A 13,262-nucleotide genomic window follows, 5' to 3' on the forward strand; every position below is an offset into this window, starting at 1 on the left:
CCTGTACTGTATTCTTTGTGAAGCGTCGAGTACACTTTTGGCGATATATAAAGACCATCAATACAATACGATATATTATACAAACCAAGGAAAAAATAGTATTTTCCCAAATATGCAAGACTGTCCGGTCATCAGTATAATCAACAGACCTGAGAATATAAATCCAAATAACAATATCTTAACACATATACACCATGCATACCATAGAGAGATGTAAATCTGATAATAAGCACATAGAGAAATGAATAGATGGCAACGAATATAAGGGAGACAGGAGAGTCTCGAAATACACTGGATCAAAGGGATTCCCTCAATTGCTATACAGTTATAAGCAGTGCTCGACAAACCTGGTCGCCCACTCGCCAGGCGTGAACGGAAATTGGCCGGTGGCCAGCTACTTTTTCCCCCTGCTCTGCGCATTTTTTTTTTTTTTTTTTAAATAAATAAATAAATACAAATATCCTCCTGGCTGATTGGCCAATTGGTCGTGACGCGGAATGGAGCCCTTCTCTGCAGGGGTAAGTAATGGCTGCTCCCTGTCTCCTGCCCGCGCTTCCCCCCTCATCCCCTCCAGTCTCCGCTCCTGTCGGGCAGGAGATGACAGCAAGGGATTTCCCCCCCTGTCCCACGGTTCCGCTCCTGTCCCTGTGGCTGCATGCGCGGGGCAGGAGATGACAGCAGGGGATTTCTCCCCCCTCCCCTGTCCCGCTTGCCCTCTGGTTCCGCTCCTGTCCCTGTGGCTGCATGCGTGGGACAGGAGATGACAGCGGGCGATGTCTCCCCCCCCTCCCATCCCGGTTGCCCTACGATCCCCGCTTTCCCCCAGTGCCCGTGGCTGCTCCCGATGCCAGCAGGGGTGTTCCCCTCGGTCCCCGTGGCTGTCTCCGCTTCCCCCTCCCTTTCCGCTCCCCCCCCTCCCACAAATGTAAAAATAAATAAATAACAAAAAAATATCCTCCTGGCTGATTGGCCAATTGGCCGTGACGTGGAATGGAGCCCTTCTCTGCAGGGGTAAGTAATGGCTGCTCCTCACGCGCTCGTTCCCTGTCTCCTGCTCGCGCTTCCCCCCTCATCCTCTCAATCTCCGCTCCTGTCCCTGTGGCTGTGGCTGCTCGCGCGGGGCAGGAGATGACAGCGGGGGATTTCCACCCTGTCCCGCGTGTGCTCCGGTCCTGCTCCTGTCCCCGTGGCTGCACGCCCGGGGCAGGAGATGATAGAGGGGAATGTCGTCCCTCCCCCCCCCCCCCCCCGAACCCGCTTCCCCCCTGGTCTCTGCTCCTGTCCCCGTGGCTGCTCGCGCGGGGCAGGCTATGACAGCAGGGGATTTCCCCCCCTCCGGTTCCGCTCCTGTGGCTGCACGCGCGGGGCAGGGGTGTTCCCTTCGGTCCCCGTGGCTGTCTCCACTCCCCCCTGACCCCCCCCACCCCCAACGAGAGAGAGTGTGAGTGTGTGTGTGTGTGTGTGTGTGTGTGTGTGTGTGTGTGTGTGTGTGTGTGTGTGTATGAGAGAGAGAGAGTGGTGTGTGTGTGTGTGTGTGTACACGTGTAGGACACCAGAGGTAGTCATCCCCCCAATCAGTCAGTCATCCCCCCACCTCACCCACTCATCCCCCTACCCCACCCAGTCAGTCAGTCATCACCCCACCCTGTCAGTCAGTCATCCCCCCACCCCACCCGGTCAGTCATCCCCCCACCCCACCCAGTCAGTCATCCCCCACCCCACCCAGTCAGTAAGTCATACCCCCACCCAGTCAGTAAGTCATACCCCCCCACCCAGTCAGTCAGTCATACCCCCCACCCAGTCAGTCAGTCCCCCCCCACCCAGTCAGTCAGTCATACCCCCCCCACCCAGTCAGTCAGTCCCCCCCCCCAGTCAGTCACTCCCCCCCCCAGTCAGTCACTCCCCCCCCCACCCAGTCACTCCCCCCCACCCAGTCAGTCAAAAGTCAGTCATCCCACCTCCCTGCCCCCTGCCCAGTCACCCCACCTAGTCAGACAGTCAGTAATCCCCACCCAGTCAGACAGTCAGTAATCCCCACCCAGTCACAGTCAGTAATTCCCACCCAGTCAGACACCCCGTCACCCCACCACCCCACATCACCCCACCCAGTCACCCCATCCAATCACACAATCCCCACACCCAGTCACCCCATCCCCACACCGTCACCCCATCCCCACACCCAGTCACCCCATCCCCACACCCAGTCACCCCATCCCCACACCCAGTCACCCCATCCCCCCACAGTCACCCTCTCTCCGTCTCTCACCCTCTCTCCGTCTCTCACCCTCTCTCTCTCGGTTTCTCCCTCTCTCGGTTTCTCCCTCACTCTCTCTCACCCTCTCTCCGTCTCTCTCTTACCCTCTCTCCGTCTCTCTCTCACCCTCTCTCCGTCTCTCTCACCCTCTCTCCGTCTCTCTCACCCTCTCTCCGTCTCTCTCTCACCCTCTCTCCGTCTCTCTCTCACCCTCTCTCCGTCTCTCTCTCACCCTCTCTCTGTCTCTCTCTCACCCTCTCTCTCACCCTCTCTCCGTCTCTCTCACCCTCTCTCCGTCTCTCTCACCCTCTCTCACCCTCTCTCTCACCCTCTCTCTCCGTCTCTCTCACCCTCTCTCTCCGTCTCTCTCACCCTCTCTCTCCGTCTCTCTCACCCTCTCTCTCCGTCTCTCTCACCCTCTCTCTCCGTCTGTCTCACCCTCTCTCTCCGTCTGTCTCACCCTCTCTCTCCGTCTGTCTCACCCTCTCTCTGTCTCACCCTCTCTCTGTCTCACCCTCTCTCTGTCTCACCCTCTCTCTGTCTCACCCTCTCTCTGTCTTACAATCTGGATCTGGATATTTTATTTACCCTGTATATCTTAACTGCCCTATACTACACCGAAATAACCTATACTGCTTTCTTCCAAATCTGATTCAAGCTTCACACGGAAGACATCGGAACCCCCCCTAACCCAGAAGACAGGTAGGGAACACCTCCCCTCCAATGTATAACATTGCGGAAATGAGGTACCTGGACATTGAGGGTCTGCGGATCAGGTAAGATCCCAGGTGGGATTGCTGCTTTAAATATTGTGAAGCAGGGGCATCCAGGCACTAGTTAAGGGGTGCAGGAAACTAGTCATTCACATCTGGCTTTTTTTTCTAGATTCGACATTTATACACACACACACACACACACACATATACACACACACGGACTAATTGTAGTATAATGTAATACAATAAATAAACTTATGTCAAAAACGAATGTTCTTACTAGGAATTGATTACATTTATTTCATTTATGGTTTTTTTAAAATGCGGGGCTGGGGGTGGGATTGGAGGCGAGGTTGGGGGCGGGACTAGAGGCGGGGTTGGGGCGGGACTAGGTGGCGAGTAGATTTTTTGGTTCGGCGAGTAGATTTTTGGGTGATTTGTCAAGCACTGGTTATAAGTAAGGTACAATAGTATCCAGTGAGTCCAGAGTTTGCACAGAACTTCATGATGTTACAGGGAGGAAATGAAAAAATGTTCATCCCTACAAGAAAGTCCTGGGTATTCAGGAGAAATGGTTGTATAATGTCTCCATATATACATATCCGTTTTGTGGTGAAAGTGTTGAAAAAAGTCATCAGGTCCGCACAGCAGTATAGCACTGAATAATGTGTCTGGGTCAGCGCCGTGAGCTCACACTCAACACGTGTTTCGCCTTTCGGCTTTTTCAAAATGGATAAGTATATATGGAGACATTATACAACTTGCAGTTTATGAGTCATTTGGGGAGATGCAGAAGGCGTAACTAACACACTGTGGCAATGATTGGCGTGCAGCATGCATATATGTGTGTACAGTATGCCTGTATGTGTTTGTCTGTGTACATGTAAATGAATGTTTGTGTGATTTATTTTCCTCTCCCAACAGTGTTTGATATTCCAAATTGTTTGGGAATTCTTTGTTCTGCTAAACTGATAAAACTAGCACAAGATTGATCAAAGAACAAAATTCCACTGAAAGAAAGTGGATGTTTTAGAAATACTCTGAGGAGAGTTCAGTGCAGCTTGTTTTCCACAATTTGGCCTGTGGTTAAGCTGTTAACTCCTGAGCAGGGGTGAAAAATACTGTGAAAGCTTATGATGGGTCACTGCCCTGCTAAACACTGCTAGTGAAGAGGAACCTTTAATTTGAAGTGCTGGCATACACTATGAAAACACAATGCACTGAGTGAAGGTGGAGTGGTGCAAGGTAACAAAATTATAACTGTAAGTCTATAAAGGATCACAACTGTGATCCAAAATATCAGCAAGGCACAGAAGTAGAAAAACTAAAGTATTTATTAAGTTTAACAAACAAACATTTAGCCCAATGTTTCGGTCCCCAGGGGACCTTCAGGAGTCAAGAAGAAGGTCCCCCTTATTGCAAGTGTATCACCCCCTTGTTTTTTTAAATTTATCTTTGATCGTAATTATAGTGCCATCATGACGAAAACAGATAAAGGTGGGAGACAATAACAATGTGATAAACATAAATTTTACAGGGACATGTTCATAAAAACATATAAAGCATCACTCAAATAAGTACAGTACACATTTCACTTTAGGATCCCTTTAAATCACTTTAAATATGCTGATTAAATAGTTTTTTTTTTTTTTTTTCACCTGCAATATGGGACAGTCCATTTAAGACAATACTGTGTCAGCTATAATATGTCTCACTGTCACTAAACAGAGATATTATATACTGTATGTTATCTGTATCTGCTATTTGTATCCATCTCTGTTCGGCACCATAGGGAGTTTACATCGGATACACAATATGTGTGGCTTCCTCAGGGTATTACCTTATCAGAGTGCTGGGTCCGTGCAGCTGGGGGGTGATGGAGAAAGGATGGAACCAGTAACTTTATAGTTATGAACAAGATGGTCATTATTGCATTACTGCATTCCTGGAGAAGCACATTCCTTGAACAGTTGAAGTACAGTATTGGCTTAGACATACAAAATAACTTCTCTCTCTTGTTACTTATTCTCATGATACTTTCTGGCTCCCTGCTTGAGATACCCCTTTATCTTTTTGGTGAACCAGACCTTAGTTCTATAACTTACACTGACCATTCTTGTAGTAGTGCTTGAGAGGCAGAGGGGGTCACTTTCTCTTGGGCCCCACCTTCTATTCTCCTGGGATGCTCACAGCAGGAGGGTGTCCACGGACACAAGTCATTATTCTTTTCCTATCTTTGCTAAGGAGATCTGGATCTCTGCTGCTCTGCCCTGGACAATCCCATATGCGTGCGTCAGTGGTAATCCTTTTAAGGGTGCTCCACACATTATTCCATAGGGATGCTCACCCAGGAATGAGTCTAGGGGACACAGCCCCCCCCCTCCGGGAGCCGCTACTGCTCTGCTTCTCTTATTCTAAGGATCCTACCTTCAGAGGGTACTTCCCTAGAAAGAGACACATGTGAAGGATTCTAAAATGTTATACTCCTGATGTGGGTGATGTGATATTAGTGACCACCCTTTCTATGAAGTACTCCTTCACAATTCCTCTTAGCCTTCCACCCTTCAGCTTTAAAACAGGACCTCTTGTTCTAGCACTTCTTTTACCTACTAATAACAGAGAAGATCGCATTTTAGCTCAGAATATCACAGCGTTTCCATAGGATGCAATGGCACTGATTAAGCAGAATACACCATATCCTACAATAATGTGCCAGTGGGATCAATAGTCCTTGTTATATCTGTAAGTACTTGAACCAACCGCAGTAGATGTTAGCGTTTATTTATTTATCCTTTTGAAGTTGTTCTAATAAAACAACTATTGAAATTGTTATATTTATTTGAATTAATGATGTGTCATTTAGGAAAGAAAATGCACTTACCAAATACAGCTGGTGGTATTTCCGTAATCTTGTTTCCAAACAGGTGAAGTCTTTGCAATGATTTTAGGTGTTTTAGTTGCTCTGGAACTTTTTCAAAGCTGTTGTTCCCCAAGTTTAAGACTGTCAGCTACAAATAAAATGAATATGATGTCAGTATGATGTCATGCATTTATCTATGGATAACATGCAACTTCTAATAAAAATTGTGTGTAATATTCTGATTTTAAGCTCAATTAGTTGGTGTGAAATCCCAATGCCAAACTGGTGCATGAAGCACCCAGCCTGTTTCCTAGTGGGCTGTTTGCCAATTATGAGCATAATTTAGTTAAGCTTGGCAGTATGAAACGCCACTCTAGCAGGCGGCAAATGCCACCATCTCTGGGAACACACATTTTTCTTCACCTACAGTATACCTTCCTTCGCATCATTATAGAGTGTAGCAGGTTCATTTTGGGGTATAATATATTGGGAACCGAGATTTACAGCATCTTAAACCAAATGGTCTCTCAACGTTAATTGATGCAGGCATTAATTGATGGGGAAAATGATTATGCCTTATTAACCGTCACAGTGCAGGTGTTCTGCAGCACCCAAGTGTCACTGGACCACCAGCATATCTGCGTTATGTGACTACTCCGGATTCCCGGATACCGGAAACCGAAATGGAGGGAGCAACACATTTGTTTCTACCGAGTTGGCCGCTTCGTCAGCCTGATGTCCTAGAAAACAATCAAGTGCTCATGACGTATCTGATATACCATAAGACCCCCTGGCATGGCAGGGCCATGCCTTACCAAGTATGTAATTAGAGCACTCTAAAGGTAAAGCAGAAATATCAGCAGCTTGATACATAGTCCCCCATGTGTACAGGGCACACAGGCCCTGGGAATTAGACTTTCTTCATTCAGTTACTAACAGCCTTTCCTCTAATCCCAGTATCCGCTCCATGCAACCTTGGGCACCGGTACACAATGTTGGATTGTAAGATCTTCAGGTAGTATGCATCTTTATTTATATAGCGGCATCCATGTATATAGTGCTGTATAATATATTATCTCATGTAACACATAATGGGAATAACCGCTTCAGACATAAAACAATAGGAGTCCCTGCCCCAAAGAGCTGACAATGTTAGGGGTAAGTGGGGAGAATTTACAGAGACAGGAGGAGGGTGTTCTGGTAAGTGCTCCTGCAATGGGCCATGTGCATATGAGATGTATAGTATCAGCCAGCGGGACTCCTTGTGTATGTAATATTCTATATGCAGCTTAGCGCTATATAAGAACATTATTGCTATAACTGTAGCGGACATTTGGTTGCGGCCGTTTTGCCGCGACCAACTAAGCGCCGGTGTTTTGCTGCCGAGGGACCTATCACCATAGCTGCTGGATACTCAGATCCCGGGCGTTTCACCAATAAGGTAAGTTAACTTAAGGGGTTGTAGTGGTTAGGGCAGGGAGTTAAGTATCAGGGGATAAGGGTTAGGTTTATAGGGTAATGGGTTTTAGGGTAAGGGGTTACATTTTTAAGGGTAGGAGGTAGCGTTAGTATTAGGGGGTTTTAGGGTAAGGCAGAGGTATGGTTAGGGGCTTACTTTACCAGCAAAATGGCCGGCAGAGAGATGTCCCTCCGACGAGGTGAGTGGCGGCTAAATGCCGGAAGTGACTTGGTCACAGCCATTTGTTCTAGACCGTCCTGAAGAGGAGGATATGATACAGGGGAAGGAGGAAGAGGAGAGCAGTATGTATAAGTATTATATATGTGTCCATGAATGTGTACAAGGTTCCCCCTGTAGAATGGGATGTGCTCTGCATTGAACACTTGATCTGTAACGGAGGGTGTGATACCCTGTACTGATAAATCTCTCACCCACGGTTTGTGATACTCTATATAGTGAGGGCTATCTGTCTGGTAGGATGTGTGGTATCTTCTTTATTGAGGACTATCTTCCTGACAGGGTATATGATAATGTGTATTAAGAACCACTGCATGCATACTGGCTCTCTCTTCCTATGCATGAGTGAGAGTCACTCATAATTCGCTGAAACATGCACTTGTCTCCTAAATCTGGAAATAAAGTGTGATCAACTGAATGTAAATGAATTGAAAAAAAACGAAAACATCTTCAGCATCTTCAGCATTTTCCTATAAAACCTTTTTTTTTTAAATCACGTTGTACACCTGCAGAGTTTTTGGTTTCCTCTGTACTGAGGAATCTCCTTGTCAAAGATGACAACGTCCAAGGCCAAACATCTGACAGGGAGTGTGGTAATCTCCTCTCTCTCTCATCTGACTGGGAGTGTGGTAATCTCCTCTCTCTCTCATCTGACTGGGAGTGTGGTAATCTCCTCTCTCTCTCTCATCTGACAGGGAGTGTGGTAATCTCCTCTCTCTCTCTCATCTGACTGGGAGTGTGGTAATCTCCTCTCTCTCTCTCATCTGACAGGGAGTGTGGTAATCTCCTCTCTCTCTCATCTGACAGGGAGTGTGGTAATCTCCTCTCTCTCTCTCATCTGACAGGGAGTGTGGTAATCTCCTCTCTCTCTCTCATCTGACAGGGAGTGTGGTAATCTCCTCTCTCTCATTTGACAGGGAGTATGGTAATCTCCTCTCTCATCTGACAGGGAGTGTGGTCATCTCCTCTCTCTCTCTCATCTGACAGGGAGTGTGGCAATCTCCTCTCTCATCTGACAGGGAGTGTGGTAATCTCCTCTCTCTCTCTCTCTCTCTCTCTCATGTGACAGGGAGTGTGGTAATCTCCTCTCTCTCTCTCTCTCATTCATTTGACAGGGAGTTTGGTAATCTCCTATCTCTCTCTCATCTGACAGGGAGTGTGGTAATCTCCTCTCTCTCTCTCTCATCTGACAGGGAGTGTGGTAATCTCTCTCTCTCTCATCTGACAGGGAGTGTGGTAATCTCCTCTCTCTCTCATCTGACAGGGAGTGTGGTAATCTCCTCTCTCTCTCATCTGACAGGGAGTGTGGTAATCTCCTCTCTCACTCTCTCATCTGACAGGGAGTGTGGTAATCTCTCTCTCTCTCATCTGACAAGGAGTGTGGTAATCTCCTCTCTCTCTCTCATCTGACAGGGAGTGTGGTAATCTCCTCTCTCACTCTCTCATCTGACAGGGAGTGTGGTAATCTCTCTCTCTCTCATCTGACAGGGAGTGTGGTAATCTCCTCTCTCTCTCATCTGACAGGGAGTGTGGTAATCTCCTCTCTCACTCTCTCATCTGACAGGGAGTGTGGTAATCTCTCTCTCTCTCATCTGACAAGGAGTGTGGTAATCTCCTCTCTCTCTCTCATTTGACAGGGAGTGTGGTAATCTCCTCTCTCTCTCTCTCATCTGACAGGGAGTGTGGTAATCTCTCTCTCTCTCATTTGACAGGGAGCATGGTAATCTCCTTTCTCTCTCTCATCTGACAGGGAGTGTGGTAATCTCATCTCTCCCTCTCATCTAACAGGGAGCATGGTAATCTCCTCTCTCTCTCTCTCTCATCTGACAGGGAGTGTGGTAATCCATTCTCATTCTCTCTATCTCTCGACAGGGTGCTAATAATGTCTGTATAAGGGGCCGGTTCTCAGGTCACATGGTGTGAACCCCTCACGTGACTCTCACATTGCTGAGGGCTGTCACCTCCTCCGGGAGCTGAGACAGCAGGTTGTTCTTAAGCTGCAGCACGGTCAGCAGGGTCAGGCTGCCCACTGCCCCGGGCACCCGCAGCAGCCTCTTCCCATTCAGGTTCAGTATCCTGGCTCTACCCCGCAGAGCCCTCAGCACCATAGTGTCTGCCATGAGAAAATAAGTGGGGATGGGGTCCGTCCCCGTGGCCGGCCACTGTATAGAAAAGCGCGGAGACGCCTAGAAGCTGTTACCATGGTGATGGCGTCGTAATGCGTAATACGCGGTTGAAGCACCCGACGGCCATCTTGCACCGGGGCAAACGTTCCAACCCCCTAGCCATGGCATACATTTGCCACCCCCACACTGCTGGGTTCGGTGAGCAGTGTGACCCGCGTGGGTTAGTTAGTACGTGAGCCGGAATACAAGCACATGTCATGGACACAATAAACTGCAATATGTGCAGCCTAGTTACCAACAAATACACGTTATATGACCCTAATGTGATCAATACAGCGGTAACATGCAGCAAGCGATGCGTCCCAATCCCCTTCACTTGAATGCATTGTTATGGTGACATGACTCCACTTCTCACCCTGTGCAGCAGGGGCTTTGGGATCCAATAGTGAATAGAGTAATGGGGTGGTTAGCACTTTTCACCCCTTGCATTTTAAGGGTTAAAGTTACTCCAATGTCTGCACCTTGATGTTATAAGGCAGCAGCATTAACATCCTCTCATCATGTCACATTGAACTCTTTTGCTTTCCTTTTTGCCACACGCCAGAATTGGATTGTAAGCTCTCTGTACAGGACTTCTTTTCGTATTGTTTGATTTAATGTTCGTTACATTTCATTCCCTCTCATTCATTCCCTCTCGTGCATTTGTCTCTTTTGTAAAGCGCTTCGTACATTGTATGGTGCTATATAAATACAAATATATGTAAAACGTAACAAACTTGTTAGATCTGGCTGCAGTTTCCCACTTTTAAAATAGAGATCTTACTTATAAAATTACTTTCAAAGTTCCTAACAAAGAAAATGCATGCATACGACAGTTGCCTACTTTAGTTTAATGTCATTGGGGGTCTATTTTATATAACCTTTTTGCAAACATACTTGTGTGTTAGTTATCCTTGCCTTTCTTAACAGTGTTGTGCTCAGGATACCCAAAATAATTAGCCTAACCTAGCTTGCTATGCATAAAAAAAATGCAAATATACTTACCGTTTCCTTTCTATTGAATTTATTATATGTTAGAAGCTGAGAAGTAATAGAAAGATATTGCACCTTTCTTTGTGTGTATATACATGCGGGGTTGCAAATGAACATACAGTAATATTTCCATTTGCTATATGCTTTGCTGTGGAGGGTTTTTGTCACTTTTTTTACCCACCATAACTTAACTAAGTATGGTAAACCCTATCCCTTGCTTCGTTTTTGCATAGCCGGTATAACCAACCCCACACTGAAGAAACCCATTAAGGTCGAACCAGTCAGTCTGTGGGTGGGTTTACTGGCTATGCATCTTAACCCTGGCTGTGCTCAAAGCTGTGACCATGCAGCAAGCTTAAGCCTATAGGGAACCATGTTAATGGTTTTGAAGCAAAAGGTGGCACTGTGTGCTCAATTGCATGTCATTTCCCAGAATCCCTTGCTGCAGTGGAAGTGCTGTGTACTGGGTGATAATGGTGAAAGGCAGGGTTGCAGACCTGTCTAAGACATGCAAATGAGCATACAGTAATATTTCCATTTGATAGAGAATATATATATATATATATATATATATATATATATATATATATATATACTACAATTATTAAGGTTATGGTGGGTAAAAAAGTGACAAAAACCCTCCACAGTAAAGCATAAAGCAACTGTAAATATTACTGTATGTTCATTTGCATGTCTTAGACAGGTCTGCAACCCTATCTTTCCCCATTATCGCCCAGCATACAGCGCTTCCACTGCAGCAAGGGATTCTGGGAAATGACATGCAAATGAGCACGCAGTGCCACCTTTTGTCTCAAGCTCGTATTACACAAGCAAATCCTCAAGCCAATGCATACTGTTTTAAACACAGCTTTTAGACAGAGACTGGGATGAGATGCAAAGCCAGTAAACCCACTCACAGACATGTTTCAACCTTGATGGGTATCATCAGTGTGAGGTTGGTTGTACTGGTTAAGCTGGTTTGAAACTAGACTAGGTATTCACCACAATTATTAAGGTTATGGTGGGTAAACACAGCTTTTAGACAGAGGCTGGGATGAGATGCAGAGCCAGTAAACCCACTCACAGACATGCTTATGCCCCAGCCTACCTAGATGACATTGTCATTTATAGTAAACATTGGCAGGCCCATCTAAATAGGCTGAAAGCGGTCCTCAAATCTCTAGAGGCAGGGCTCACAGCCAACCCTAAGAAATGTGCCTTAGGTAAGGCGGAAACCAAATACTTAGGGTATGCAGTGGGAGGTGGAAAAGTAAGGCCACTAGCCGACAAGGTAGTTGCCCCGAAAGAAGTTCCGACCCCCCCAAACAAAAACGCTCTCTGCTGGGTTTAGCAGGGTACTATCGGCGGTTCATCCCCAACTACTCGGAAGTTGCAGCCCCATTAACGGACCTCACAAAAAAGTGTGCCCCTACCCAAGTGGTATGGTCAAGGGAGTGTCAGAGAGCCTTTGAGGACATAAAAAGGTGTCTATCAGAGGGTCCCGTCCTTAGAAGCCCAGACTTCAACAGGCCTTTTGTAGTGCAAACTGATGCATCAGAGATAGGGCTAGGGGCACTGTTGTCACAATAGTTTGAGGGAGTGGAACATCCGATCCTTTTTCTGAGTAGGAAATTGTTCCTGAGGGAAAAAAAACTACTCAGTGATTGAGAAGGAGTGCCTCGCAGTAAAGTGGGCAATCGAGGCTTTGAGGCATTACCTGGCAGGAGTCCATTTTACTCTGGTGATGGACCATGCTCCATTGAAGTGGTTAAATAGTATGAAGGACTCCAATGCTAGATTGACCAGGTGGTATATGGCCCTCCAACCCTTCTCATTTGAGATTCAGCACAGGCCTGGAAAAGAAAATGCAAATGCGGACTTCTTTTCTAGAGAAGCTGTGGATGGTCAGGCTTCAGCCGTGCGTGGCCCCAGCCACACACTAACAGGGGAGGAATGTGACAGGGTGAATGAACGTCACCAGCCATATACCTGGCAAACCTATGTTTAGGCTTGCAGTGCAGCAGTGATGAGGTTAAGTTTCAGTTGAGAAGGGCTGCTTAATTAGTCTGACCCCAGCTGCATAATCAAGGTGTTTTAAAACCCCCAGGCTGTACACACACGCAAGCTAGCTGGTCAGGAGACAGGAATGAAATACTGAAGAGATTACTGCTATAAGGTCTGGTTTTCAAAGTACATGTGTGATGAACTGTCTGTGTCCTGCATGCTGAAGAGAAGCTGCCTTGTTTTCTATGCTGAAGAGAAGCTATTTTGTTTTTGTCTGCTGAAGAGAAGCTATTTTGTTTTGTGTGCTGTATGTTTTTAAAACTCAATAAAGAAGCCTTATCAATAGAACCTGCGTGTGTGGTTGCATGTACTCTGCAACACGTTCCTTGTGTGTTATGTATTGCAAATGTTTTCCTGTTCATGCTCCAAAAACATGGCTAGAAAAATCTACGTTTGCCTGCTCTACAAAACAAAAAATTGCACTTGCCAAACTTATTTAAAAAAAAAAAATCAGCTCAGCTCTGATAAAGGCTCCTTTATTTTCTCCTCGGTTTTGAAACACAGATTGTGCCTG

The 13,262-nt window shown here is 46.5% G+C and overlaps 1 protein-coding gene across 6 annotated transcripts in view; it reads right to left on the minus strand.

Annotated features, from left to right (window-relative positions):
- Nucleotides 1-9,721, minus strand: part of LRRC69 (leucine rich repeat containing 69) — a 50,115-nt gene extending 40,394 nt beyond the window's left edge. For 2 of the 6 annotated variants that reach the window (XM_075582831.1, XM_075582836.1), the window contains exons 1-2: nt 9,470-9,719; nt 5,852-5,978 (exon numbers count right to left, since the gene is read on the minus strand). In XM_075582831.1, coding sequence (XP_075438946.1) covers nt 5,852-5,978; nt 9,470-9,646 — 304 coding nt within the window. In that variant the 5' untranslated portion in view covers nt 9,647-9,719. Of the gene's footprint in view, nt 1-5,851; nt 5,979-7,450; nt 7,541-9,469 lie in introns of those variants that run through there. The other 4 variants (XM_075582840.1, XM_075582834.1, XM_075582847.1 and 1 more) reach the window with 4 other exon arrangements.
- Nucleotides 9,722-13,262: the final 3,541 nt, after the last annotated feature.

This window comes from Ascaphus truei, chromosome 2, assembly GCF_040206685.1.
Source record: "Ascaphus truei isolate aAscTru1 chromosome 2, aAscTru1.hap1, whole genome shotgun sequence".
In the NCBI taxonomy this organism is placed as follows: Eukaryota; Metazoa; Chordata; class Amphibia; order Anura; family Ascaphidae; genus Ascaphus; species Ascaphus truei.